At 54.7% G+C, this 27,576-nt stretch overlaps 1 protein-coding gene across 7 annotated transcripts in view; it reads left to right on the top strand.

The window, feature by feature from the left end:
• The window catches only part of SYT7 (synaptotagmin 7), a 169,429-nt gene that overhangs the window by 67,207 nt on the left and 74,646 nt on the right, over positions 1 to 27,576 (top strand). For all 7 annotated transcript variants that reach the window (XM_037899444.2, XM_037899448.2, XM_037899443.2 and 4 more), the window contains exons 2-3: positions 13,161 to 13,264; positions 26,225 to 26,304. In XM_037899444.2, the coding sequence (XP_037755372.1) occupies positions 13,161 to 13,264; positions 26,225 to 26,304 (184 nt within the window). The remainder of the gene's footprint in view (positions 1 to 13,160; positions 13,265 to 26,224; positions 26,305 to 27,576) is intronic.

Genomic DNA, 27,576 nt, shown 5'->3' with positions numbered 1-27,576 from the left:
CGAGGGGCAGAGACTTGCCTGTGGTCACGCAGGCAGCCTACAGCAGGGCAGGGAACTGACTCCAGGTCTCCCAAAGCAAAGGCTGGTGCTCTAACCACTGTGTTAGCCTTCCTCTCCTGTGCAGAGGAGTGGGTATACACCAGCACTGTTGGTGTCAACGTTGTAAACCAGGCGGGCCTGGAGCTGCCGAGAGCCGTTCCTTTGTCTCCAGGGGCTTTGTGCCAGGTCCTTTGTGGCGACTCTGTAGCCAGGTAAAGCAGAAGAGCAGTGTTTATTTTCAGCGCCGCCCCACAAGACCCAGGCCCAGGCCTCTGCTTCTTGATGCTCTGCATCCCGCTCCACAGAGGCATCCCTGCTGTGCTGGTGAGGCTGGAGGAGAAGGAATCAGGTGGAAGCCCAGGGGGTGTCTGTTGTGCTCCATCATAGCAGGGGGCACAGTTCGGGTGATCACAATTATGCTCTGGCACATGAGGGCTGATAACCCTTAACTTGTCATTGGCATGCAGGGGCAGCCCCAGTCACTGCCACAGCTGCTCTGAGACAGAGAAACGGCTGATCCCTGGGTGAATTTCATTAAGCTATTTGCCTCGATAACAAGGGCAGCTGGTGAATGAATGATTAGTTATTATTTAATATCTATACTGCAATAGAGCCTAGAAACTGGGCGGGGGGGAGGGGGTCTTGTTTGCCAGGCATTGTACAAACCCAGCATTATGATTGTGGTGCCAAGCAGCCCCGACCAAAATGGGGTCCTTGTTGTGCTAGGTGCTGTAGAAACACCTGGTGAAAGACAGTCAGTCCCTACCCCTCAGATCCTACAGTCTCAACAGAAAAAAAACAGGGCTAGAGAAACTGAAGCACAGTGACTCGTCCATGGTCACACAGCAGGTCCGGGGCAGAGCTGGGAATGAAATTCAGCTCTCCTGACTCCCAGCCCAGTGCCCTGTCAGCCAGGCCAGGGTGGCAACTGTCAGATCCGGCCCATAGGACGATTCCATCCAGTCCCCGAATGCCTCTGCCCCCTCACCCCCTAGCAGATCTGCTCTACACCATGAAGGTCCTGCGCATGATGTGACCTCGCACACACTGTCCTCGTGAGGTCACGTCGCATGGAGGACCCGGTGTGTAGAGCATGTATTTCTGTGTGTGGCCCACAAAGGTGCCCCACGCAACTGCATCCAGCCCACGGCAGAGAAAATGTTGGAGCTCCCTGCATGCAGCTGCCCGTAGGAAGAGCCTGTCCCTGCTCCATAGCTCTGACGTGGACAAGCGAGTTCCACAAGCTGTTTCCAAGCTGTGTAAAGCAGGAGTGTTTCCTTCCACGCCAATTGTGTTCGTTCCCCCTGGGTTTCACAGCCTGCCTGTCCGATGGGAGATGGTGCATGGGACCTTCTCATTGGTGTGCTGAGCCCTCTCTCTCGCCCTTCCCCTTCCTCGTCTAAATAGCCCGAGGGAATCTGTCCTGCCTGGCTGGTGTGAGGGCTTTGCCCCAGCCCGGCTGCTAGCTTCCCCTGCCCCCAGCAATGGGGGCATGGCCAGAGTGCAGGGCTGTTCTCTGCTTCCCAGTGGCCCTCATACATTGAAGCAGCCTTGAGGTTGCTGTAATTTGCACTGGCAAGGGGCCAGCAGGGTCCTTGCACAGCCCCAGAATACAGGGAGCCAAATTCCCCGCTGGGGTACACTGCCATATCTCCATGGACTCCGGTGGAGCTACACCAGTTTACGCCAGCTGAGGATCTTGGCCCAGCACGAAAGTGGCTTAAAGCCATATTACATCCCCCCCAGCCCTGCCCCACTAAGCATCTGATCCTTAGCATTGGTGTTGTCTGTTCCTGTGAACCCCTCCTTGTGCCTGCACTCCCTCTCCCTGCCAGTCTCCTGCCCTCCCCTGTTCCTGCTCCCTGGTTCAGAGATGAGGTGCCCAGAACCAAGTGGAGTCATGCAGCTGCTTGCTGTAATGGCGTTCTCCTATTTGTGTATTTGCTCTCTTACGCCCTGGCCTCACGTTAACACTGCTCCGAGCACATTATTTGCTCCCCTACCCCCAACTGCCTCTGTGCATTCAGCAGCAGGCTTTACTGAGCTGTCCGCGGTGACACCCTGGGCTCTGTGCTGAGGGGTTATAACTAATTCAGAACCAGTCAGGGTGTGAGGAGTTTAAATCATTCCTTCCAAGGGGCATTTCTTTGCACTTGTCTAGCAGGAATTTGGCCGGCCGCGTAGTTGTCCAATTACATTGTTCTGTTCATTCCCTTTGGATGGCTGTGCTGCCCTCCAAAGTCTGCTAACCGAAAGCATTCTGTGCCATCAGCAAGATTGGCTGCCTTAATATTCAACTCCCGTTCCAAATCATTAATAAACCTCCTGGACACAGGTCCTCGTTCTGGTCCATGGGGCACCCTGCTCTGAATTCCTGCTCGCTACAGTGATGGTGCATTGTGTGTGTGATGGCAGGATAATACCATGCCCTAGGTGGGTCGCTAGCAGTGGGGATTGTCCCTGGACTCTCTCCATCTTAAGGTGTGAGCCTCAACTGCTTGAGCTAAAACACCTGCCTCAGTCAGCTTAGCCTGCAGTGGGCTCATCAATCTCTGTGTCACAGCCACTACCAGAAGAGGACAAAAGTGCCACTCTTTGTGGGTCACGGTAGGGCCTAGAGGGACCCCATTGTGCTAGCTGCTGCACAGACACAGAGTGAGAGACCATCCCTCTGAACAGAGGAATAGCGATGATCCCCATTGTACAGATGGGAAGCTTAGGCACAGAGAGATTGAGTGACTTGACCAAGGTCCCACAGGGAGACTGTGGCAGAGCTGGGAAGTGAAAGCTGGTTTCCTGAGCCCTGTCTGGTGCCTTAACCACTAGACCAGCCTTCCTTGATGAGAACTGGCCATTTATTTTTCCTTTGGGGCCTGATCCACTGTGCAGTGACGTCAATGGGTGTCTTTCCATTAATGTAACAGCTCCTTTTTTCTGACCTCAGCTTGCGTTAAATCCATGCTAGGCCTTTAAACTCTCACCCCTGGCCCCCTGAGCTTCCCAGCCATGTCCTGAACGTGAATGATGTTGCCACCTGCTCCTCCCTTCGGCACTGTCCTAGGAGGGTCCTGGCAGGTTACAGCTCCAGCAGCCAGGCTGCCTTGTCCGTAGCATACCACACTCAACTAGGTCCTTTACAATAATCACCAGTGCTTCCTGTTATCCCTGTGTGTTGTCCTTAGGCAGCGCAAAGTATATTCCTGGCCCCAGGAATTTCACCACAGACATTGATGAAAGGCCTGCAGACCTGTAATATAATAATAACCTCCCCCTCCCCCCACGCCGAAGTAATAAATATCTCCCCTCCAGCTGAGCGCTAGGGGAGGGCGTCTGCTAGGGCTCAGCCACACCTGTGCAGAGGATGGGACTGATCCGTCCCTCCCCAGCCAGCGGCTGGAAGCTGAAGCTTGACAAACTCAGGTTAGACACATGCAGATTTTTAACCCGGGAGACTGGGGGTGGGTAGTGAATCATGGGAACAACTTGCCTTGGGACATGGGGCTCAAAGTCCTTAAAGCAAAACGGGGGCATCTCTCTAGTTCAGCCAGGAGCTATGGGCTTGAGGTGGGAATTTCTGGTGAAACTCTCTGGCCTCTGTGATGCAGAGGTCAGATTCGATGGTCAGAATGAGCCCCAGAGGGAAGTGCACAAGTGCAGTGGAGGGCAGGTATGTGGGGCTGTAACAAGGCAGCCCACTCGTTTAAGTGCCAGGAGGCCCTGGGCCAGACAACACTGTTAATTAGCCCTGCCCTGCTACACCTGGGTGTCGGACTCAGAAGGAAGCGGTAGAGAGTTGGCTGGAGAGGACAACAGAGGCCTGTGATGGGGAGCACAAGGCTGGCAGAGGATAGGAGAGTGGCTGCTCAGGAGAGGATAGAGAATAACCCAGAGGAGCCCAGGAGGGGCTGAGGAAGGAGATGGAAAGGACCCAGGCAGGGTGAAAGCTGAACCCAGAGGGTGGGCAGAAGAGTGCCTGAATCAGAGGAGAGAAGACAGACCCCTGGGGAAGCGGGGGCTGGGCTATGGTGGAGACTAAGGCAAAGACTTTGTGTTGTGTGTGATGGGATGCGATGCCCTGAGTGGGATGGACTTTTGTTCAGAGAAAAAAGACACTGCAGCAAGTCACCTCTGTGGCAAGAGGAGGCTGAAGATCACTGTGGGGAAACTGAGGCAGAGTGCAACAGTGCTGGGTCTTCCTGTGAGTGGGGCACTCCAGGATGGAGTCTTGGGACCGGGACATTGATTGCAGTCAGGGGACAGGTGTAGCGAAGGGCAGGAATTTGTCCCTTTGCAGTTTTCAAACCTGGGTATCTCAGCAGGACTCCAGTCCAGCTCCTGCTTACACTCGGGCAACTCAGCCAGGCATTTGAGCCCCTAACAGATGCTGCTGATGGATGCTACCGATGCCCAGCTGTGGGATTCCAAGGCCACATTTGAAAATGAGCCCTGGCCCATCTGTACTAATTTTCCCCCTCTGTTTCCGGCACTGATGTGTAGGTCTCCGGTTGGTCCATGCCAGCATCACCCTTCGCATCCTTGTTTAGAGAGGGACCTGGGGCTGGCTGCTCTCCAGTGCACTGGGAGAGTGGCTGTTTTGAATGATAAATTATGCCTTTTTGTGAGCAGCTCAGTGACTTTGTTCCTCGGCTCCTTCCGAGCCCTGCAACAAACGCCAGCCGTCCCCGGTGATTTATGAATGGCACTCAGCTTACGGCTGTGGGGCGTTTCCCTTCGCAGGCCCCACTTCTGAGTGCCAGGAAGAATGACCCCATTGGGCTGGAGTTTGTGCTGCTGTCCCTCTGCACAGCAGCGAGTCATTAAAGTGTCGCCTGGTGAAACTCCCTGTGTCTGTTTTAAGAGACCCAAAAGTGTGGGGACAAAGCTGTTACCAAGGAAGATATTCGTCAGATTTTGTTTTAGGGCTCCGATCACTCAAAACCCAGCTTTACTTATAAACTCCAAGCCTTGCAGGAGGAAAAGAGCTACTGACCTGACTTTCACTAGTGTCAAGTACCCCAGAGACCCTATTGGAGTCAATGCAGATAGATTAATAGATTTTACATCCAGAAAAGACCATCTAGTCTGACTTCCTGTGAGTCACAGACCATGGAACGTCCCCCAGTGATTCCAACTTCTGGCTCATAACCATTGGTTGAGCTGGAATATGTCTTGTACCCAGTTTTGAGGTAAAGACTTTGAATAATGGAGAATCCCCCACCTCTCTCAGAAAGCTGAGCCAATGGTTCCTAACCCAGATTCCAGTGTGACTTCGTTTAGCCTCCGCGTCCACTGGCTTTGATGTCCAAATAAGGCCCAGAGCGATGAGATCTAGCTGTAACACTGATGCTGCTGGTTTGGTGAGCCGGGCAAGTCACTTCAATCTCTCTCTGCCTCTGGTTCCCCATCCGTAAAATGGTGACAATAATTCTTGCCTGTGGGGCTGTGATGCTCATGTGGGATCTTTGGGGCGTGTTCTAGGAATGCAACGTCTGTTACTGGTCGGACATTTCCTTCAGCTAAAGCTTCCCCCTCACCTGTGATGCGTTAGAAGAAACGTTTCTTGCGGAGGAAAGCTGGGAGCATTTGCAAAGCTGCGCAGCCCATTGGCCCCCTGCCGTTTGCACCCAAGTCTCACCTGGGAGCATCCCTGTTTCATTGTGCACTTGCACAGCACCTTCCTCTAAGAACCTCAAAGCACAGGAAGTCTCCTCAGGGAGATGGGGAAAGTAGCATTGTAATAGGGGTCACTCGCTCTCGACTGAAATGCAGCCACTTCAGGAGTGGGAAAAGGCAGCTGTTTCTCCGCAGCATTACAGTGTGAGAGTCAGGAGGTGGAAAAGAATCTTCTATCCTGTGCATCTTGACCCCCAACAGGTTTTAGGGGGTCACTAATAACCCTCCATTTCTTTATCATAGAATCATAGAATATCAGGGTTGGAAGGGACCTCAGGAGGTCATCTAGTCCAACCCCCTGCTCAAAGCAGGACCGATCCCCGACTAAATCATCCCAGCCAGGGCTTTGTCAAGCCTGATCTTAAAAACTTCTAGGGAAGGAGATTCCACCACCTCCCTAGGTAACGCATTCCAGTGTTTCACCACCCTCCTAGTGAAAAAGTTTTTCCTAATATCCAACCTAAATCTCCCCCACTGCAACTTGAGACCATTACTCCTTGTTCTGTCATCTCCTACCACTGAGAACAGTCTAGACCCATCCTCTTTGGAACCCCCTTTCAGGTAGTTGAAAGCAGCTATCAAATCCCCCCTCATTCTTCTCTTCTGAACACTAAACATCCCCAGTTCCCTCAGCCTCTCCTCATAAGTCATGTGTTCCAGTCCCCTAATCATTTTTGTTGCCTTCCGCTGGACTCTTTCCAATTTTTCCACATCCTTCTTGTAGTGTGGGGCCCAAAACTGGACACAGTACTCCAGATGAGGCCTCACCAATGTCGAATAGAGGGGAACGATCACGTCCCTCGATCTGCTGGCAATGCCCTTACTGATACATCCCAAAATGCCATTGGCCTTCTTGGCAACAAGGGCACACTGTTGACTCATATCCAACTTCTCGTCCACTGTAACCCTTAGGTCCTTTTCTGCAGAACTGCTGCCGAGCCAAGCGGTCTCTAGTCTGTAGCGGTGCATTGGATTCTTCCGTCCTAAGTGCAGGACTCTGCACTTGTCCTTGTTGAACCTCATCAGATTTCTTTTGGCCCAATCCTCCAATTTGTCTAGGTCCCTCTGTATCCTATCCCTACCCTCCAGCATATCTACCTCTCCTCCCAGTTTAGTGTCATCTGCAAACTTGCTGAGGGTGCAATCCACACCATCCTCCAGATCATTTATGAAGATATTGAACAAAACCGACCCCTGGGGCACTCCACTTGATACCGGCTGCCAACTAGACATGGAGCCATTGATCACTACCTGTCAATCTAGCCAGCCCGACAATCTAGCCAGCTTTCTATCCACCTTATAGTCCATTCATTCAACCCATACTTCTTTAACTTGCTGGCAAGAATACTGTGGGAGACCGTGTCAAAAGCTTTGCTAGATGGCTAGATGGGGGCAGAGGAGAACAGTCCTGAAACTTTTTGTGTTGTAGCCTGGGGTCACAGTATGGAAAAGGTTGAGAATCTCTGTTCCAGGGGGTTGTAACTGCAAGGAAACAGAGTTCTCTTCTTTTCCCTGACAGGTTTCAGAGTAACAGCCGTGTTAGTCTGTATTCGCAAAAGGAAAAGGAGTACTTGTGGCACCTTAGAGACTAACCAATTTATTTGAGCATAAGCTGCTCAAATAAATTGGTTAGTCTCTAAGGTGCCACAAGTACTCCTTCTCTTCCTTGAGGTTCCTATACCATGCTCATCGGCGTGTCCGAGGGAGTGCCTTCCAATCGGGCGTTACCCAGTGTGACTAACCTGTCCCGTGTTTCTTCTCTCCCCGGGGGCAGGAGTGTGCACAGGGGAGTGTCCTGTGTGGTGGGGTTTTTCCATGTGCTCGTTGCTCTATATTTACGTCAGAGAAAGCAAAGGCAAAGAAACACGCCTGGCACTTGGAGCAGAAGCTGCGGGAGGTTTGGGATGGTCCTTAGTTCCTGGGGGAGTTCATTCCCTGGGCTGGGACTGGCCCCCAGGAAAGCTCTGTCTCCTGCATAGAGGAGCTTTACCTTGATTGGGGAGAGTTTGTTTGGCTTTGGAATTTGGCCAGGACCTGGGGGCTCTTCCCGGCATATTTCTGTAGAGGAGCTTTAGTGACCGCAAGAGGCTGGGACACTGACCTTTACTCCTCCCGCTGATCTGACTTCACCATGGGGTAACTCCCCTGAGAAGTCCCTGTAGCTGCATCACTAATCGGTTTGGCCCAGTACCTCCAGCAACACAGATTCCCCTAGCACCGTGCTGGGACTTCAGCTCACAACCGACTCCAAGAGGAAAGTGTCACGTTCTGCATCGCCAGCCAGCAGCACTGCCTCCGGCAGCCCGCCACTGCTCCAGGGGCCTGTCTAGCCACACTCTGGCATCTGACTGTCTGAGGTCTCCTGAGCAAGCATTGACCCAGCTCATCCCGGCTGTGCCTGGGAGAGCCAACCGGCCCGCCGTGCAAGGTGTCTTATCCCCAGGCTGTCTTTTCCCCTGGCTGTGGAGGCGCGATGCAGCAGACAGACACAGGGGCGGGTGAGCGAACACCAGAGAGATGTGCGGTTGTGCAAGCGGAGAACACACGGAGATACAGCAGGAGCAGCCCGACTGCTCTGCATCCTCCTTGCAGACCTGCCTGGCGGGTGTCCTACCCCTGGTCCCTCCTCCACGAATGTGACTATCTGATTATGCGGCTCAGCCCTGGCCAGCTCTGGAATCTGGCATGCCCCTAGGAAACCTGCAGCATCCCAGGGTCTGACGACTTGCAGGGCGTCATGGCTCTGTATTGCTGAGATCATTCCCCTTTGTGTTCTCGCCATTGGGTCGGAGGAGGCAAGGTGACGTAAGGGCTAGTCTCAGGCTCTGTGTCTGATCTGAGGCTGGGAGGAATCTCTGTCCGTGTTCCTGCTGATCGTCCCCTATGGGAGCAGAGGGGGCTGTGCCAGTGACTGGCTCCCCCACCCCTGCCGAGCACGCTAAGCAAGCGCAGGCTTCCCCATCTTGCCACTGCCTTAGCAGACAAATTACTCAGGGCGGCTCCCCTGCTGCCGGCAGCCCCGCTCCCTCTCGGGACTGAGGAGTGTAGTTTGCAGCGTGGGTCTGCAGGTGGGTGGGAGCAGGAGAGCAGGAGCCTGGAGAATGGGGTGCTAGTGAGGGTGGAGCCCCCCACTCTGCGATGGCCCATGGGTGACCAACCCCATAGACACCCCCAGTCAGTGGGAGGCTCAGGGTCACCCTATATGACAAAGCCCGAGACAGAGCTCTGAGGTGGGTCTCATGGGATAGCCCAGAGCGGAGCTGATGTTTGGCTGGACCTCAGGAGCCAGCTCCTAAGAGTGGCATGCGTATGGCTCCCTGAATTATTGATAGACTATTATTACAGCGATTAATTATTCATGAGCATTGATTATTATTTAGACAGCACCCGACGTGTGCGTTACTAGGCCGCAGAATGACCTCCGCGAGAGAGTGCTCTGACCTCTCCCCTCTGTCACTCAGGGCGTCTGAACACAGGACAAGGCATGGGCAAGGGGCTGCAGGGAGCAACCCTCAATGGCAGGGGCGAGACAGGTGTGTCTCCAGCTGTGCTTGTGTGCCAAATCCTGTAGCCTGTAGTCAACCCAGAAGCCCGGCTCCTATCAACAGGAGCTTTCCTGCGTCGGCGCTCCGCGAGTCGGCCCTGCAAGGCTGGGACCGTTGGTCGGTATCGTGGCCGGGCGGCTACACGTGTAATGCTCTCCGTTTCACACACCCGCACGCACAGAGATCTGTGGCCCCAGCCTGGCTCGCTAGCAGGCACCCAGCTGGGATTTGTGTGCAGTGCCACCTGGGTTTCTTGTTGTAGGACGTGGGCTCCCAGTTAGCGTGGATGCCCAGGTCTTTCTCGCTCTCTCTTGTCAGCATCGATCCCGCAGTGCTGGGCTGGCACCCTGCTGGGCCCAGGCAGCCTTTCCCCACGATGGGAATGTCAATCACCCAATGCAGGAGGACCATCAAGAGGAGACCTGGAGTACAGGGCCCTTTGCTGTAAGGTCGCTGGCTCACACAGGCCCCCAGGTCTGGGGAGACTGAACGGCTGAGAGGATGTGGAATGGGGTGCAGAGCCTCCACCCCCAGGTCCCTGCTTCCAGTCAGGCCTACGCTTATAGCAGAGGGTCAGGGTTCCACTAAGGGCACTGTGGCAACTGGCCCTTCTGTTGGCAGAGACCCCCTCTCACATGGGTCAGGGATTCTGCCCTCCCCATCCCTGCTGGAGCTGGTCCTGCTCTGAGGCCAGTCTAGCTAGGGGGGCAGTCAGGGGCGTGTGCGTCGCTGTGGCCCATACTATAGACCTTGCCTGGGGGGAGAGAAATGTCTGACTTTGGGCCTGGGCGTCCTTCCAGCCTCTTCTCCCAGCCCCGCCTCCACTCGCAGACGTTTCCTAAAGGGGAAGCAATAAGGGAGATAATAGAAGGGTTGAGGAGACAGGGAGAATCCGGCTTTCAGGCTTGAGTAAACAAAGGTGACTCATTCCCCAAAGCCAACGTTCAGGGAGAGCCCAGACAACACAGCCGAGTAATCAGGCCCATTTGCAATGAGACTGGAGTGATGCAGCGCAGATGCCGTGGCGGGCCTCCCCTGGGATGTATTGTCACTTAGGGGAATGCACCATGACCAGCAATGAAATTAATAGGACCGATTCCTGCCTGGTGTAAATCCACTGCACTAGAGGTGACTCACCTAGCAGCACAGGGTCTGCCAAATACCAGGCAGCAGTGCCTCTAGCCAGCAGCGCTCAGTTCCACGTGCTTCCCCCCGAATGGATGGCTGCGCACTAACATGCCCATAGCGGAGGGCTCTTCCTAGCACCAGGCCATTAGTGGAGAGCCTGGGTCTTGAAACAGGAGGGATTGGGTTCCCAGCACTTGCTGTGGGGAGCTGGCTGTTCCTCCTCGTTTTCCAGCTGCTAAGTTACCATTTAAAAAGCTAACAATACATGAAATACTTCCTGAATGGGACTCTTCCATGTGAATAAGGGCAACAGTTGTATGATCATCAATGGGGGAGGGGAGACAGAGCTAGGGGATGGCCAGTGGGAGGGGAGCAGGTTCGCATGATCTTTACTGGGTGGGGAGGTGCCCATGAGACTCGTTCAAGGATAGAATTTGACATCTCTCACGATATATTTGTATCACAGTTGGTGTAACTGAGGAGATGCTTAATATTCATAAACATGTCTAATCCTTTTGGGAGTCTACTAAGCTCTTGTCCTTCCTGACATCTTGTGGCAAGGAGTTCCACAGGTTAATTACACTTTGTGGAGAAAGGCATTTACTTTTGTTAGCTTTAGATGTCTTGCCTTTTAACTGAATTGGATCTGCCCTTGTCAAGGCAAGTGAGAGCACCGACTTTATCTTGTCTGTATTCATCATTTTATAGACCTCTGGCACGTCCTTTCTTATTCACCTCCTCTCTAAACCAAACAGTCCTAATCCTTGTAATCTCTATGCACATGGAAGTTTTTCTATGCATAGGATCATTTCCATTGTCCTTCTCTGGATCACTTCTATTTCTGCTATATCCTTTTTGAAGGGTCTAGATGCTGTATTGTTCGGTGATAGATGACTACGAATGAGGGGGGTAGATAGATCACCCAGAGCAGCACACAGTATTCCAGGTGAGGGCACATCACTGGTCTACAGAACGGCATTAGAATAGCTGCATTTTCATACTCTATTTTTTCTTTATCCCTTTCCTGCCTAAACATCTTGTTTGCAATTCTGCCTGCCTGCCACTGTGCACTGAGAGGTTCCTATTGAAACGGCTATGATGGTACCTTTTTCCTGAGTGGTTATGGTTAATTTAGAGCTCATCACGGGGTAGGAGTAGTTCAAAATGTTCCTTCCAACATGCATTATCCTGCACTCATAGCCCATTGCTTTGCCCTAATCTCCTAGATTCACTGAACCCTTCCTTCTGCTAGTATTCACTCAATTAAATCAGTGCCATGGCAGCTGCAAATTTTGCTGCTTCACTTTTCAGCCAGGCGTCCTACCAACGCATGGGACATTGAAGCACGACACCGTTAGCCATGTCAGAAAGGGGGCGTTGGTGCCTGCCCTTTGCTTTCGGTCTTTAACCCAGTTTCTAATCCAGGACAGTTTACCTCGCACCCTGTGATGACTTAATTTCCTTAAAATATCTCGTGATGTGCTTGATCACAACTCTTTTGAAAGCCCATCAGCCATGCCTCCCTTATATACTAGTTCAGTCGTCCTCAACCTTTTCCACACTCTCCTTCTGTCTAGCCAGCCCCCTCCTGCTGTTTAGAAATATGGGAAGGGCAGGTTGACTACACCACCCTGTTACCTATTGATGACACACACACCGTCAGGCCCAGAATCTCTGCCTTAGTTAGTTGACTCCTTCAGAGAATTCCAGTAGATTGGAGAGGCACGTAATTCAAGCTGCCCAGGGATGAACTGCCCCATTGTACTTTGTCAGCCATGTCCCTGCAGGCTGGCACATTTTAGAAAATAAACAGATCAAATGACGGAGTGTTTCCTCACTGTCATGCCTCGTATGCAATGCGTGGTGTCTGGCTTGGAGATGGGCTATCCCACTGCAATGTGATCTACTCAGTGGACCGTACCTAGAGAGGAGGTTCGATATATCTTGCTACAATGTCTTGTGAGATCCACGAACAAGCAGGGCCCTTGGCTTGGCCTGACGCCTGACGTAGTCTGTGGTGCTGTATGTGGATGTGTGTGGCCGAGATTGGAAACTCTCTGGGCAGGGGCTGTTCTCAGGGAGTGTTTTTAGAGTGCCCATCACTCTGGGAGACTGATCTGGATTGGAATGCAGGTGCTGCCCAAATACATTAACTAATTCTGACCCGATGGCTCTGATATGCAAACGGCGTTCTGTCTGGGTTGGGATGGACCAACTCTCATTGCGTGTGGCACCGTGTCTGGGTGGCTCTTGCTGCTGGCTGTCCCATGCCGCTCCCTCTGTCTGGGCGAGGATGGGAGGATCTCGCTGTCGGGTGTCCCATGCTTCTGGATGCATGCCTGGGTAGGTTTCGGTGTAACACCTTATTCCCTGAGGCCACAGCAGGATGGCCCTGAGGGTCTACCTTACCATCAGGTGTCAGAGTGGAATGGCCACCATACTGGGACATGGGCCATGGTGCCAGAGTTCAAGTGCTGCAAGGTGGGGGTGGGTCCATGTGCTCCCATGTGTGGCTGGTGACCTGTCCAGTCTCTGTCTGATCAACCACATGGCTGCTGCCATCCTCAGCACTCTGCCCTTGTTGCCTGTCCTTCTCCCCAAAGGCTGAGCTTTCCACAGTAGCCGTGCCTGGGACCATCCTGCAGGGACTGTGCCGGGGAGGTTGGCTTAGGACAGACCAGACCAGTGGGAGCTTTGTGTCCCTCCCTTGCCAGCCCTGTTCTGCCCGCTCTCCCCCTCGCCAAGGGGCCTGACCCGGTGGTTTCCTCTTGCCAGGAGTGCCCTCCCGCGATGTCCTCCTGGTCTCAGCCATCATCACCGTCAGCCTTAGCGTTACCATCGTCCTGTGCGGGATCTGCCAGTGGTGCCAGCGCAAACTGGTAAGTGCCGTGACTCGGTGGTGGGGGGCCCTGCTGCCCTGCCTGGGTTAGGAACAGCTAGGGGGTAAGGCTGCCGGGTGGCACACAGTATACTCGCCGAGGTACACCACTCGGGGCACAGCATGGGCAATCCACTCTGCAGCAGCGTCATCCACGACCGTGGGGAACGAGAGCAGTATGAGACACAGGGCAGAGAAACCAGGGCAGTCAGGAGAGGAGCAGCCGCACAGGGCCAGGGCTCGGCCAGAGAGGACCAGGGTCCGGCAGAGTCGCTGGTTTAAAGCAGAGAGGGAGTTCGAGGGAGCGTCTCCTGAATGAGGAGTGTCATGCCCCAGAGCAGAGACTCCACAGTCCCTGGCGATTCCTCACCTGTAATGGCGGGACCCCAACCCAGCCCCTCACCAGAGCACAAGGATTGGACCCCCCGGGTGGGACCCTCCCACCCCGGAGACCCCCCCCCTCCACCTGTGCTGACCAAAGGGCAATGTGGCTCCCCCCCAACCTCAGCTGCTGCAGCTTCCTTCACCTCTGAACCACATCTTAGAATATAGCACAGCCAGCAGGCCCCCTGCCCACCCCCCACAGAACGTGGGGCAGCCCCAAACTCAGAGCGGGCACCCCCAAATTCAGAGCAGTCACTAAGGGAGGGATCTCGCTGCTAGAAACCTGGGTGCCGTGCAGTGCTGTTGCTGACATGGTTGGCTGACTCGACCAGGTGCAACACCTGGCAGTTTCCTTTCTTTACATTTCTCTCTCTCTGTCCTTCTTCCCACCTTGGATCAAGCCATGGGTCTAGCAAGATCCTTCTCCCAGCTGTACCTGAATTCTTCAGAGGAAGGCCAGTCCTTCCCAGAATGCAGGGAGGAGGGGCGGGAATGCTTTCCTGGTCCATGCAATGGTGCACTTGGGTTCTGAAACATGACAATGTGATCCCCTGCCTTAGCTGGTGTAGACATGTTCCCACTGATGGGAGTGATCATCTTCACACACACACACATCTTGCAGAGAGGCCAGCAGTAGGGAAATCTACAGTCCCCCTGCCTGGAGGAGGCCAGAAGGGTCAGAGCACTGAGCAGGGACCAGCCCCGGCTCCTTTCAGGCCCCACTTTGCCCCACTGGGTTTTCCTTTAAAGACAGGGAAAGCAATCGAGACCAAAGGAAAGAGCCGAGCCTGGAGGTCAGGCTTCTCTGAGCCCCACACCACACTTACATCCTGCACAAGGCCAGCATGCGTGGGGGGTCGAAATTCCCTACCAGGCACACAGCTGACCAGGAGAAGATATTGGCCAGGCATCAGTGGAGCCCAGCTAGCTTGTCTTACGCTCCAGTGCAAACAGACTTTGGTCACACCTGCCGCACCCTGCACTGGCTGGAGAGGCTAGGGTGACCAGGTGTCCGGTTTTCGACTGGAACACCTGGTCGAAAAGGGGCCCCGGCGGCTCTGGTCAGCACCTCTGGCCAGGCCGTTAAAAGTCTGGTTGGCGGTGCTGCAGCGCGAAGGCAGGCTAGTCTCTACCTGTCCTGGGGCACCGTGCTGCACCCCGGAAGCAGACAGCAGGTCTGGGTCCTGGGGGGGGACGGGTCACGGGGCTCCACGTGCTGCCCGAGCACCAGCTCTGCACTCCCATTGACCAGGAATCGTGGCCAATGGGAGCTGAGCGGGGGGGGGAGGGGGGGGCGAGAGCGGCATGTAGAGCCTCCTGCTCCCCACCCCACCCCTCCGCCTAGGATCCAGACCTGCTGCCACTTCCAGGGCATGCACAGCCCCCTACGCTGCGCTGCTGACCGGGAGCCAACCAAGGTAAGCCTGCACCCCAACCCTGAGCCCCAACCCCTGACCCATTCCTGAGCCGCCCTCAATCTGGAGCCCCCTCCTGCACCCCAGACAACTCAACCCCGGCCCCACCGCAGAGCCCGCGACCCCAGCCCAGACTTCTCACCCGCCCTGCACCACAACCCCCTGACCCAGCCCAGAGCTCCCTCCCACACCCTGAACCCCTCATCTCCGGCCCCACCCCAGAGCCCGCACCCACTCCTGCACCCCAACCCCCTGCCTCAACCTGCAGCCCCCTCCCACACTCGAAATCCCTCAACCCCACCCCTCAGCCTGGAGCCCCCTCCTCCACCCCAAACCCCTCATCGCCAGCCCCACCCCAGAGTCTGCACCCCCAGCCGGAGTCCTCACCCCCTCCCAAAGCCCAACTCCCTGTCCCAGCCCAGAGCCCCCTCCCACATCCTGAACCCCTCATCCCCAGCCCAGTGAAAGTGAGGAAGGGTGGGAAAGCGAGCCACCGAGGAAGAGGGAAAGTAGTGAGTGGGGGTGGGGCCTCGGGGCAGTCTGGGGATGTATATATACCTGGGGCAGGGGGTGTCACCTCCTGAGTCCTGCAAAGTCTGGTATGTGGCACCAGCAGCTGGCCATTGGCTATGTGCTGCCTGCTGATGAAGTCAGGGCTCTCACCGGCTCAGGGCTTGGATCTGAAGAATCGAAGGCTCTGCCCTCAGTTCACCCTAGCACTCACCTAATACCTCACAGAGCCCCCTTCCCCTGAACAGTGTAGGAGGCGAGGTTGGGAGGTGCTATTTGGATAATTCGTACTCATGGGACTTTCTTCAGTTCCATGTGACAGCTGCTGAGAGCCACTGTGCCCCTGGTGGAGGATGGGCAGGTATCCTGGGGCAGAGTTAAGGTGATTGCCAGAAATGTAATCATGCAGTTCCTGAGTTTGGAGAGTTTTTAAAACACCTGTAACTTTCCCCTAATGTTATTTTACAGGGCACTTTATTCTCAGACTTAATTCTGGTCTAACAAAACTTAATCTCAGGGTATCAGATGTTTCATTTAGACACACACCGATGCTGCTTTTTATGCCTCTTGAAACTGAAAACTATCAAGGCTTGATTTTCCACCTTCCCATTTCTAAGAACACACTTGCCTGTCTGAGAAGTAGCAGCTCTTCCATTCACCTCTGTTTGGGGTAGCAGTTGTTTCCTTAATTTGGAATCTCAGCAAGATCCTTTACGTATTAATCCATTCAGATTGTTAATTCGATAGCAGAGAGACAAAATGTAACGAACAGCAGCCCTCGCTTTCCCCAGCAGAAAGACAGTTGCTTGTTATGAAAATCAACCACAGCCAAATAAATCTAATAGGGCTCATGGGGTGTTGGGGAACAGGAACAAACTGGGGTATGAGAGTGGGGGTTATGATGCTCCCTCTTCTGTGTAAACAAAACTGCGCAAGCTTTGAATAAGGGGGGGTACTGGGGGCACAGCATGAGGCGCAAGAGGAGGAATTGGGGTACAGGGCAGAGGAGTTTAATTAGGGGTGCACAATGAGATGTAGACGGAGACACACTGGGGTATGCAGTGAGAGGCATAAAGGAAGTAATTTGGGGAGCACAGTGGGAGGTGTAAGGGGAGCCACTTAGGGCATTAGTTTAACAGGTAGAAGAGCAGTCAGTTGGGGTTCACAGGGGAGGTGCCACTCCTGGGTGTGTGGGCAGGCTGGTGTCCGGGGCCCCTGGAGTCCCACCCCGCAGTGACAGTCGTGTAGCCCTGAGAGGTGTTTGCTGAGTAAGGCTCCGTGGTGGCGGCTGCAGCTTTTATTTTGCTCTTTCGGAGATGTGATAATTAAATGTTTGAGTGAAAATGTGTGTGCAGCATAAAGGGAAGTTTTCAAAATAAATATATATATTGGAGATGCACGGTAATGAGCTGGCCCCTCTCCTGCTCCGCCCTGGCTCTGCATTGGCATGAGCAGCCTGGGGGGAGGCAGGCTGCACGGCACTGCTGCGTTATGCCCGAATGGTGGTAAAGAATGGACCTGCGGGCCCCCCCTGCCCTGCGGCCCCCACCCACCCCGGTCCCCTACAATGCCCTGTGGCCCCTTCCTACCCACAGTGCCCTGTGGCCCCCACCCACCCTAATTCCCCACAGTGCCCTCCTGGCCAGGATTCAGTAGCACGTTGTCTTTCGTTTCCTTCCTCCATGAAGCCTCTCTGTGCACGGCTGAGATTGGAAAGTGGGTCAAGTGCTCCGAAGGCGGCTATTTTTGATTCTTTTTCACTCTCCAAACAACAAACACCGCGCTAGAAATAATGTCACCTCCCCGTTCCGCCTGCCGGGGCCCGAGAGGGCGCGGCCAGGCACCGGGAACCATTAAAAAGCCATAACATCTGTTCTTTAAAACTGGCGTTAAAAGGAGACAGCATCTGTCTTTCCAGAGGAACGTTCCTAGGAGCGTCTCCCTGCTGCACCTTCACACGCACAGGCAGCTCTCCTTCCCCAGCCCTCCGGCAGGTATCAGCGCGGCTCCTCCCCAGCTGCTATCTGCCAGCTCTCTGGCTCTGCCACCCCACCGCCCAGATCCAGGCTGTTTGGCTTCCCGTGATTTATGGCCGGGGGAAGCTGGCGTGTGGAATGTCGAGGAGGGCCGAGGATGTTTACATTCACAAACAAGGGAGTTAAGCAGCGATACTGCCACATTAATAAGTAAAGCCCTGCGGCCGGGAGCCAAATTAATAAACCAGGCAGCCTGGGAGGAAGTGAGATGAATTGAAGAGCTCCCCGTTCCGTGGTAACTGGGCCTGGGGCCAGGTTCAAAAACGCTTCAGCCAGCCGCACAAGAGAAACAAGGACTCGCTGGGAGGGGAAGGACAGCCCTGGCCGCTGCCTGGGCCCAGCTCTCCATGCTGCCTGAGGGTAACGAGAAGGGATAGAGAGCTAGCTGTCTGGCTCAGTGGGGTCAGGGAGCCGTGGAGTGCTCAGCTGCCTGGGGTGAAGGGTGGCTTCCTCGTCCTGAAGACTCTGCTGCTGTTCCCCCTCCCAACACCCTCCCTCCCTCAGAAGCGTCCTGTTCCCAGTACCCAGGCCAGCGCCCTGGAAGGTGACAGAGTTCTGTGACAGATCCGTGCCCAGCCAGCACTGAGGACCGAGGGAGGAAACCTCTCCCAAGGTCACAGAGCCACAGCCCCTAGCAGATGCCCTAGGTAGGCCAAAGATCCATGCCATGGTGAGGAGAGTCTCCTTGCACTCCCCAGCCGCCCACGTATCTACCTGTCTCTCATGAACCATAGTTACCCCCGTCTGCCAACCAGCCAGCCAGCCTCCTACCTGTCTGCCCTCCCTCACCCAGGCATCCAGCCCGCTCTGCTGAGAAAGCATTGCCTGGCCGGCAGCAAACAGGGCAATGCCTCCCCTCCATCCAAGCCAGCGGAGATGCCGGAAGAGCTGGGCCAGCTCAGAAGTATCTCTGTGTTATAGCAGCAGCACCTGACCACTCGCTCTCCTCCCCTGCCTCGTCTGCTCCAAGTCCTGTCTGGCGAAAGGGAAAGAGCCCTGGCAGGTCCACCAGCTTCTCCGGGGCTAAGGAAAGTTAATGCAGCCGCTGCTGCCATGTGCCACCTGTCGGGAGCCTCCCGTGGGGTCCAGGAGCAGCAGCTGATGAGGAGGGAAGGTCACAGCCGCCGCAGTCCGTCAGTCTGCACTCGCCGGGGAGCGCGGGCAGCACAGAATGCTAACAAGCGAGTCCGCTCTTCCAGCAGGCTAAATTTAGAAGCAAAAGCAAGAAGGTGAAACCCTCTCACCTCCTCCCTGAACGCAGCTGAAACATGCCCAGCCTGTCTGCAGCCAGCTGCCGGCTCACTCACTCCTGTAGTGCTGGCTTGTCAGGGAGGCTGGATCCAGAGACGCTGTGAGGGTCCCCCGGCCACTGGCTGGCTGGCTACTCTAATCGCGGCATCAAGGCCAGGGGATCGCCCTCCTGGTTCATGGCATGGCCCATATTTTCATGCTGAGATTGTCTCAGGGACACCTGCCCTCCCAGGTGCAACAGCCCTGTGCAACGCCAGCCTCCCCACCACAGAGCAGTGACCCGAGGAAATGTATTGAATGTGTTTCTAGCTTCATTTAATGCGAATGAATAAGGAGGACGAAGAGCAGCAGCATTACCCGATGGCCCATGCACAAATGCTCCCCAGATCACAATTTTGGAACCTCTGGTATGACTTCTGTTCCATTTCCTGCAGCGCCCCCAGCTGGGAGAGGTTGGCACAGCAATAGCTGGGAGCTCCCCCACAGCCAGCACTCCAGTGTTGCTGTGTCCTCCAGGGGCTTGTGCCGGGTCTCCCTTTGCTCGCTGTGGCTGCTGAGCCAGTCCGAGCGCACCTGGCAGATACCCCAGGGTAGGGTAGCTAGCATGTGGTTGCCCTTCTGATTCAGCACGCCTTCAGGCTCCTCCATGCCCCAGAGGTGAAATCAGAGCCCCCCACTCCCTGCCCAAGAGCTGGACACAGGTTGTGAGTTCCCTGCCTCCTTGAAGAGGCGCTGGGCGCGGAAAGGACTGGGCTCGGGGGCAGGACCTGAGGAAAGGGTTGGGATGAAGGGGAGGAAGGAGGCCCGGGAGGGTGGGGAGTGGGGAGCCCTTCTCCCGTCCTGCTGGCCAAGTTTGGGAAATCAAATTCCAATCTTGCCCTGTGACTTTGGCGGGACAGGTGCCAGGGAGCAGTGGCAGGAATTGGCCGTCACAGAGCGCCTCCGTTGCACTCCTGGCAAAGAACCCTCCACTTCACTTCCGCGTGGATTAGGCTGCTGACTCCTCCTGTTGGGCTTGTGGCAGCTGGGCACAAGGTGTGACCTGCCCCTCTGGTAGTCAGCAGGCCAGGCCAGGCCAGGATTACATGGGGATGCTAGCTAGAAAGAACCCCAGGGTCTGCCCCCGTCCAGCAGCCTGCCCAGAGCGTCCCCTTTCAGTTCACTGCAGCCCAGTCCCACCTGCCCCTGTGGAGAGAGATGCTGGATGTTGCAGCAGAGCGTGCCCTTTGGGAGAGCCTGGGGTGTGAGCGCCCTCTCCCCCGCTGGTCAGTGCTCTGGCTGCAGCGTGCGGGCGTGCACTCCGGTAATGGGAGCCATTGCGCAAGGCTGCCTCGAGGGGAGGCATGAGGGTGGTTGCGCCTGTGTTCCTGGGGACCCAGGCTCCTGCCCTCAGAGACACTCACCCCGCTCCACAATGCCCAGCTGCCCTCAGACCTTGGCAGACGGAGCAGTCACCTCTGTGGCCGAGGGAGCCAGGCGTTGGCCAGCTGGGCACTGTGTCTCTCCAGCACAATGAGCCGGAGCCCCAGCGGGCACATGGCAGTTGTTGGATCTGCACACGTTCGCACCAGCTGGGGTGTGGCCCCGTCTCCCTGATACAGGGAGCAGGCTTGCCCAGCTCGAGTTTCCCAACAGAGCCAGCTATGTGGCTTGCCAGCACTGACCGGTGAGCACCTGTCCAGCTCCTGCCAGGGAGAAGCTACTGCTGCACAGACCAGCCTGTGCTGAAGCATTGGAGGAGTGAGCTGCTCCCCGCCCCTTACCTCAGCAGGTGGCTGACGGGGCCACCAGGCAGCTGCCTACTACCAGCACCTGATGTGACAGGCCTGGCACTCTCACCCTCCCGATCGGCGCAAGCGGACCCTGCCATGGCTGGCCTGATGCTGCTGGCCTGGGAGAGGTAGACGGGGCCCTGCCTCGCTCTGGCAGGGCAGGAAAGGCTCGGAGAACAGAGAGAGTTCAGAGAATGCAGGAGGAGGGGGGAGAGGAGTGACACGGCTTCACCTCCAGCACAGGGATCTAGGTCCTTCATAGCCCGGCCCATGGCCTGACATGACTGAAGGGCTGAGAAGGAGGAGGAGGGCATGGAACAAAGGGGCAGAGAATTGGACAAAGGAGAGACACCTCATAGCCTGGCCCTGGGGGAATGGTAGGCTCAGCCGAGCGATGTAATGGGTTGGGGAGATAACAAGTAGGCTCTAGGATTTGTTATTATCTCTGTGCTAGTAGCTCTTAGAGGCCCCCCACCAAGCTTGCTGGCCCATTGCCAGGCGCTGCACAGACACAGAGTCAGAGTCAGCCCCTGGTCTGAAGAGCTTACAGCCTGAATGGACCATGGGAGCGTCACAATCACCTTTTACAGATGGGGCACTGAGGCCCAGACACTCAAAGCTGTTTAGGCTTCTAACTCCCGTGGGAGATGAAGTGACCTGCCCCACAGTCAGTCACACAGGGTGAAGAATTGAATCCAGATTTTCTGCTTCCCCATCCTGTGCCTTAAGCACAAGATCCAACTAGCTGGAGTCACAGCTGGTGAGCTGCAGCCTTCCCTGGACCCAGCAGGGGGCACTCTGACTGTGGGCATTGACCATGCAGTGGGTGCAGGCCAGCCGTTCAGGTTCATCTCATCCCCACGCTGGTCTGCACCGGCGCCCTGCTCATCAGTGTCTGTGGAGGGGAGTTTTTTGCCCTTGACCAGGCACCGTGGCCCTGTGGTTATCCCACCCTTACTCAGTTTCCCTGTACCCTTGCCATTGAGGTGCCCACCAGTGATTGTCCCCAGCTGAACAGTTGCTTCACCCAGTCCCTGCTGTCTTATCTAAAAGCAGATGTGATGGGCAAAGGGGGGAGCAGGGCGAGGAAAGCGTGAAGGACAAAGTGGGTTAAGATAGAAAGGTGGCTAGATGTGTACTGAGGAAAGGGAAGCCAGCCCACAATGGCTGTCCCGCCATATCCGATAAAAGAGCTTCTCTCGGCCTGCCCATCAGCAGCGATGACATGTGTCTCGCTCAGCTCAGGAAGTGTGCACGTCTGTCCTAGATTGGCACATAGGCCAGATTCAGCTGGAAGCAGATCCAGCTCCCATTGAATTCGGTGCAAGTTGCATCTCCTTTGACCTCCCGCAAAGACCCATCCCTTTGTAACCAAGGTAACCAGTTATCCCTTGTACCATCCACCCCAAATCACTTACATCTAACTCATGCTTCACTCCAGCTCTCAAGTATGAACAACAGCTAGACGTCTCTTGAAGTGCCCACTTCTAATCCTGCTGGGATGGTCATTAGGATCCTTCATGGCTCTGTTCCCTTTTGCACCATCTCAGAGGCAGAGACCAGGATCTACCCCTATATTCTGCTACAGTCCTAAATGTGGTGTCAAGTTGGCACTGTACTTGGTTTTCAGCATTGCACTGGAAAGAACTACTCCACTGGCTTGAGCTTGAAACCTCCTTGGATGGGAACATTTTGATGAATGGAGTTCACTGGAGGCCATGCTGGCAGAGCCCCCACCCCCTTCACACCTGAGCAGTTCTGCTAATGGAGCCTGCGGACACTGCAGCCTGCTCTTGGCAGAGTCTGCGCCATTCAGGAACCTGTATCATTTAACGACAGAGCTTACGGGCGCCTGGAACGCAAGAGGTTCACAAGACAGTGTTTCCGCGTCCTGCAGGCCACTCCGGCTGTGTCTGTAACCTCCTCTAACCTGGACCTTTTGAACAATGGAGCTCAGAGATCTCATGAGCTGGGCCGGGGGTGTTTGCAGCCTTGTTGAACTGCAGCGGCTGGGCTGAGAGAGTGTGGCAGGCTTGGGAGCAGCTTAAACCCAAACTGATTGGCTGATGAAGGTGACAGAGTCTCCAAGTTGTGCTGCTAGCAAAGACAGGAGCTCACCTGCTGAACCTTACACTCTGCCAGCAGTTGTAGAGCTCTGGAGATGCTGAATTCAGCCTGATGTTGGCAAAAGTTATCAGCTCAGCTGAGTCCTGGCAAAGTTCTCCGAAGTTCAGACATTGGGGGAGTGCCCCAAGGGTCGGTCCTCGGGCCAGTTTTGTTCAATATCTTCATAAATGATCTGGAGGATGGTGTGGATTGCACCCTCAGCAAGTTTGCAGATGACACTAAACTGGGAGGAGAGGTAGATACGCTGGAGGGTAGGGATAAGATCCAGAGGGCCCTAGACAAATTAGAGGATTGGGCCAAAAGAAATCTGATGAGGTTCAACAAGGACAAGTGCAGAGTCCTGCACTTAGGACGGAAGACTCCCATGCACCGCTACAGACTAAGGACCGCATGGCTCGGCAGCAGTTCTGCAGAAAAGGACCTAGGGGTTACAGTGGACGAGAAGCTGGATATGAGTCAACAGTGTGCCCTTGTTGCCAAGAAGGCCAATGGCATTTTGGGATGTATCAGTAGGGGCATTGCCAGCAGATCGAGGGACGTGATCGTTCCCCTCTATTCGACATTGGTGAGGCCTCATCTGGAGTACTGTGTCCAGTTTTGGGTCCCACACTACAAGAAGGATGTGGAAAAATTGGAAAGAGTCCAGCGGAAGGCAACAAAAATGATTAGGGGACTGGAACACATGACTTATGAGGAGAGGCTGAGGGAACTGGGATTGTTTAGTCTGCGGAAGAGAAGAATGAGGGGGGATTTGATAGCTGCTTTCAACTACCTGAAAGGGGGTTCCAAAGAGGATGGATCTAGACTGTTCTCAGTGGTAGCAGATGACAGAACAAGGAATAATGGTCTCAAGTTGCAGTGGGGGAGGTTTAGGTTGGATATTAGGAAAAACTTTTTCACTAGGAGGGTGGTGAAACACTATAATGTGTTACCTAGGGAGGTGGTGGAATCTCCTTCCTTAGAAGTTTTTAAGGTCAGGCTTGACAAAGCTCTGGCTGGGATGATTTAGTTGGGGATTGGTCCTGCTTTGAGCAGGGGGTTGGACTAGATGACCTCCTAAGGTCCCTTCCAACCCTGATATTCTGTGATTCTATGATTCTATGACATTTGTGGTGACTGGCTCCAAAGTTAACCACCTGGCCTTCTAAGGCACATTCAAGGACATGTGCTGTTGTGGAGGGCTCTTGGAGTTTCTAGGCCAAGCCATTTCTGGGGAGGTGCCTTCCCAAAAGTAACTCAGGAGGAAAACATCTCCATTTGCACCTCTTGTGACTGTCTGAGTGACCTCCAGAAATCTCTCCTCTGCCGGGAGACCACACAGGAGAAAGCAGAAGCAGAACTGAGGTGTTTCTGAGGGACACAGAGGGAGATCAAGGGCTGAGGCTTAGGATGGAGAAAGCAAACCACAACCTAGCTATGAAGTCACTGCACTGCCTTGGCTCCATAAATGAGCCCCTTCCCCCCCCCCACCCCCTGGGGCAGCATTTCTCATGGTGATTAACAGGCTGTTTGTGATCCTCCCCAGGCTTTTTCTTAATTTGTGGGCAGATTACCCACAACTAACCGCAATGAACAATGCATGTATGTAGCTGCCTGGAGAGCTCACAGGGACAGTGCAGGTGGGGTGAAAGGTCTAGGGGGAGAGAGCTGTCAGTCTGAGTCCATATTTCACATTGCTAGCCTACCCCTCCCCAGCCACGGAATCCCTTCCCCTACCCTGATCAGACTGGTCATTCTCCAATTCTCTGTTGTCCCCTCAATCCAGTCCTTCTTTCCAGATCCAAATTGCTGACTCCCCTGCCCACAAACACCCCAGCCTTGTCCCACTGTCACCCCTGCCCTCAGTCCAGACCCAGATTCCTTCACACGCACATCTGCTGCTATGCCACTCTCCATTGTCCCGCTCTGATCCAGATCCAAATTCTCTTCTGCTGTTCGTCGCCACCTTGACCTAGATCCAAATTCTCTCCTGCCCCATCCTGCTCTATCTGTGTGCCTGGAGCCAGCTCCCTTCCTCCCCTCTCCCCCCGCTGCTGTCCTGTTTTCTCCCACCCCTACATCCAGAGCTCCTGTTGGATCCAGAGCACCCCATGTGTTTGCTGCTCTCTCTTGTCCCCTCTCCCCCCCACCCCCGGCCAAGCATATTTCATGCAGCTGAGGCTTAAAAATACCCCTGGCGGCCTCTCACTTTTCTTCGATGGCTTCCCCCTAGAGCTGTGAGGGGGGGCCCTTTACCTGCACCTGTGTGGGATGGTGTCATCTGCTAATTGTTTGCTAATCAGCATTAATTGTGCTCTTGTCTGCCCTGGAATCGCACAGCATGTTGAACCTGCCATCGGAAATCACTACCAAGTGGCCTTATTATCAAGCCCCAATTAGGAACAAATGCACATTTCATTATCTTGTGACATGGGTTTTTTTTTTTCTGTGAACTTAATTAATTAAAGTTCAATTAATCCTAAAATTGCTGTTCCTCCCCTGCTGCAGATGTGATGGGGCAGCGGAGAGGAAGGCCGGGTTTGGCTCTCTGTCTTGCGTTCATGAAGCAGAAGCAGTAGGGGGGCACAGGTCATCCAAACTAACTCCTTGGAAGTGCTCCATTGTGATGGCCAAGCAAGGAGCATTCTGGGGCATGCCTTTCCCATGATGCTCTCTGACTGTTTCAGATGTCTAGGGAAACACACCAGAAACATTAAGAGTTTGACCAATTTCAGGATTTTTCCAAGCAAAACCAGGTGGGCGGCTGAAGTGAATGACAAACTGGAAGCCACAAAAGAGCAAAAACTAGGTCAGAACACACCTGACAATCCGGGACATGAGACTTAATCATGGCCTCATCCAACGAACGTCCCCCAAAATCCAGCACCCATCTTCAGCTGCACATTCCCCTCACCCTGCAGACAGTGGGCTGATAGAGATGGCACCAGGGAAAGCTCTGGCTGGCCTCATGGGCAACCTGTTGGTTCAAGAATTAGTCACATTAAATAGACATTATTCAGGGTGGGGTGGGAGAGTTTGGGCACTTAAGTCACATGGTCTTGTTTCTTCTCCCTGATTAAATGACTGTTTTAAAATAGGTATCTGTCAGTGGGTGAGAGGATTGCTTTGTGTTTAGGGGACTTGACTAGGATGCTGGGGACCTCGGTTCAATTCTTGGCTCTACCACAGATTCCTTTTGGGACCTTGGGAAAGTCACTTGGCTACCATCACATTAGCCAGGAAAGCGTTTATGTCATAACCACAGTGAGAGCCAGATGGATAGGGAGAACACTGATCTGCAGCAAATGAAACCTGTGAGTCTGATTACCGCTGGTACCTGGGGCTCACAGTGGGCTTACTGGCCTGAAAAAAATTAACAATCCCCAGACAATTCACAGGTTTTAGCACAAGCGAGCCTGTGTCCAAAAATTCAGTTGGAAACTTCTTGGCTCCGACCCCTTGACATATCTCCCTTCTTTTCCCATAGGGTAAACGTTATAAAAATTCCTTGGAGACGGTGGGGACCCCGGATTCCAGCCGAGGGCGCAGCGAAAAGAAAACCATCAAGTAGGTGCCACGGGACAGCGCGGGAAGGGATTAAAGCTTCAGGTGCTGCCCTGGAGCGTGGTGTCTGCTCCATGCAGCTTCCCAGAAGCTGGGAACTCCTGAACCCCAAACACCCCCACACACTGCCCCCTGTACACCCTGCCCCCACACAGCCATGACAATCCGCCAACACCCGCATGTCCCTACACACTGCCCCATTCACCCTGCCCCCACACAGCCTTAACACCCCACCAACACCCGCACATCCCCACACACTGTGCCCCATTCACCCTGCCCCACACAGCCTTAACACCCCACCAACACCCGCACATCCCCACACTCTATGCTCCATACACCCTACCCCCACACCATATTGACAGTCCACCAACACCCACACATCCCCACAAACCGCGCCTGTACGCACTGCCTCCACACAGCCACAACAATCCACCAACACCCGCACATCCCCACACACTGCACCCCATACACTGTGCCCCGACAGAGCTTTAACACCTCATCAACACCTGCACATCCCCACAGTCTATGCTCCGTACAAACTGTCCACACAGTCATGACAGTCCAATACGCGCACATCCGCACACCCTGCCCCCACACAGCCATGACAATCCACCAACACCCGCACATGCCCGCACACTGTGCCCCATTCACCTTGCCCTCTCACAGCCTTAACACCCCACCAACACCCAAACATCCCCACACACTGTGCCCCATACACCCCACCCCCATACAGACTCCACACCCCTGCAACACCCATACATTCCGACACACTGTACCCCATACATCCTGCCCCCACACACCCAAGACAATCCACCAACACCCGCACCTCCCCATACTCCTTCAATGTCCACAAACACATCCATAGACCCGGAAACTCTGAACATCCCCACACCGTGATGCCTTCAAACATCCCCATGCCTCTGCACCCCACATTCCTGTGCCCCCAGACTACCCGATCACACGTCCCCCCACACTCCTGCACCCTCAGATACTCCCATGCTCAGAGACTCCACACACTTCTGCACCCCAAAATGCTTCTTATAGCCCCACCCCCAAACACACCCCTGTGCCCCCAAACAAACCAGCCCATCACTGCACGCTCAAACTCTCTCACCCATCACCCCCAGCACACACACCTCTCCAAAGGCACACAGCTGCCTAACCCCCAGATGCCCCCCCACCTCCTCCCCTAGCTCAGACACCTCCCTGACACACACAGCCCTCCACACCAATCAGACACCAACCCCAGACTGCCCCACTGCCTCGTGTGCACCC

Source organism: Chelonia mydas, chromosome 6 (genome assembly GCF_015237465.2).
Source record: "Chelonia mydas isolate rCheMyd1 chromosome 6, rCheMyd1.pri.v2, whole genome shotgun sequence".
Classification (NCBI taxonomy): Eukaryota; Metazoa; Chordata; order Testudines; family Cheloniidae; genus Chelonia; species Chelonia mydas.
The sequence above is the reverse complement of the archived record's forward strand: the minus strand, read 5'-3'. Positions and strand labels throughout refer to the sequence as shown.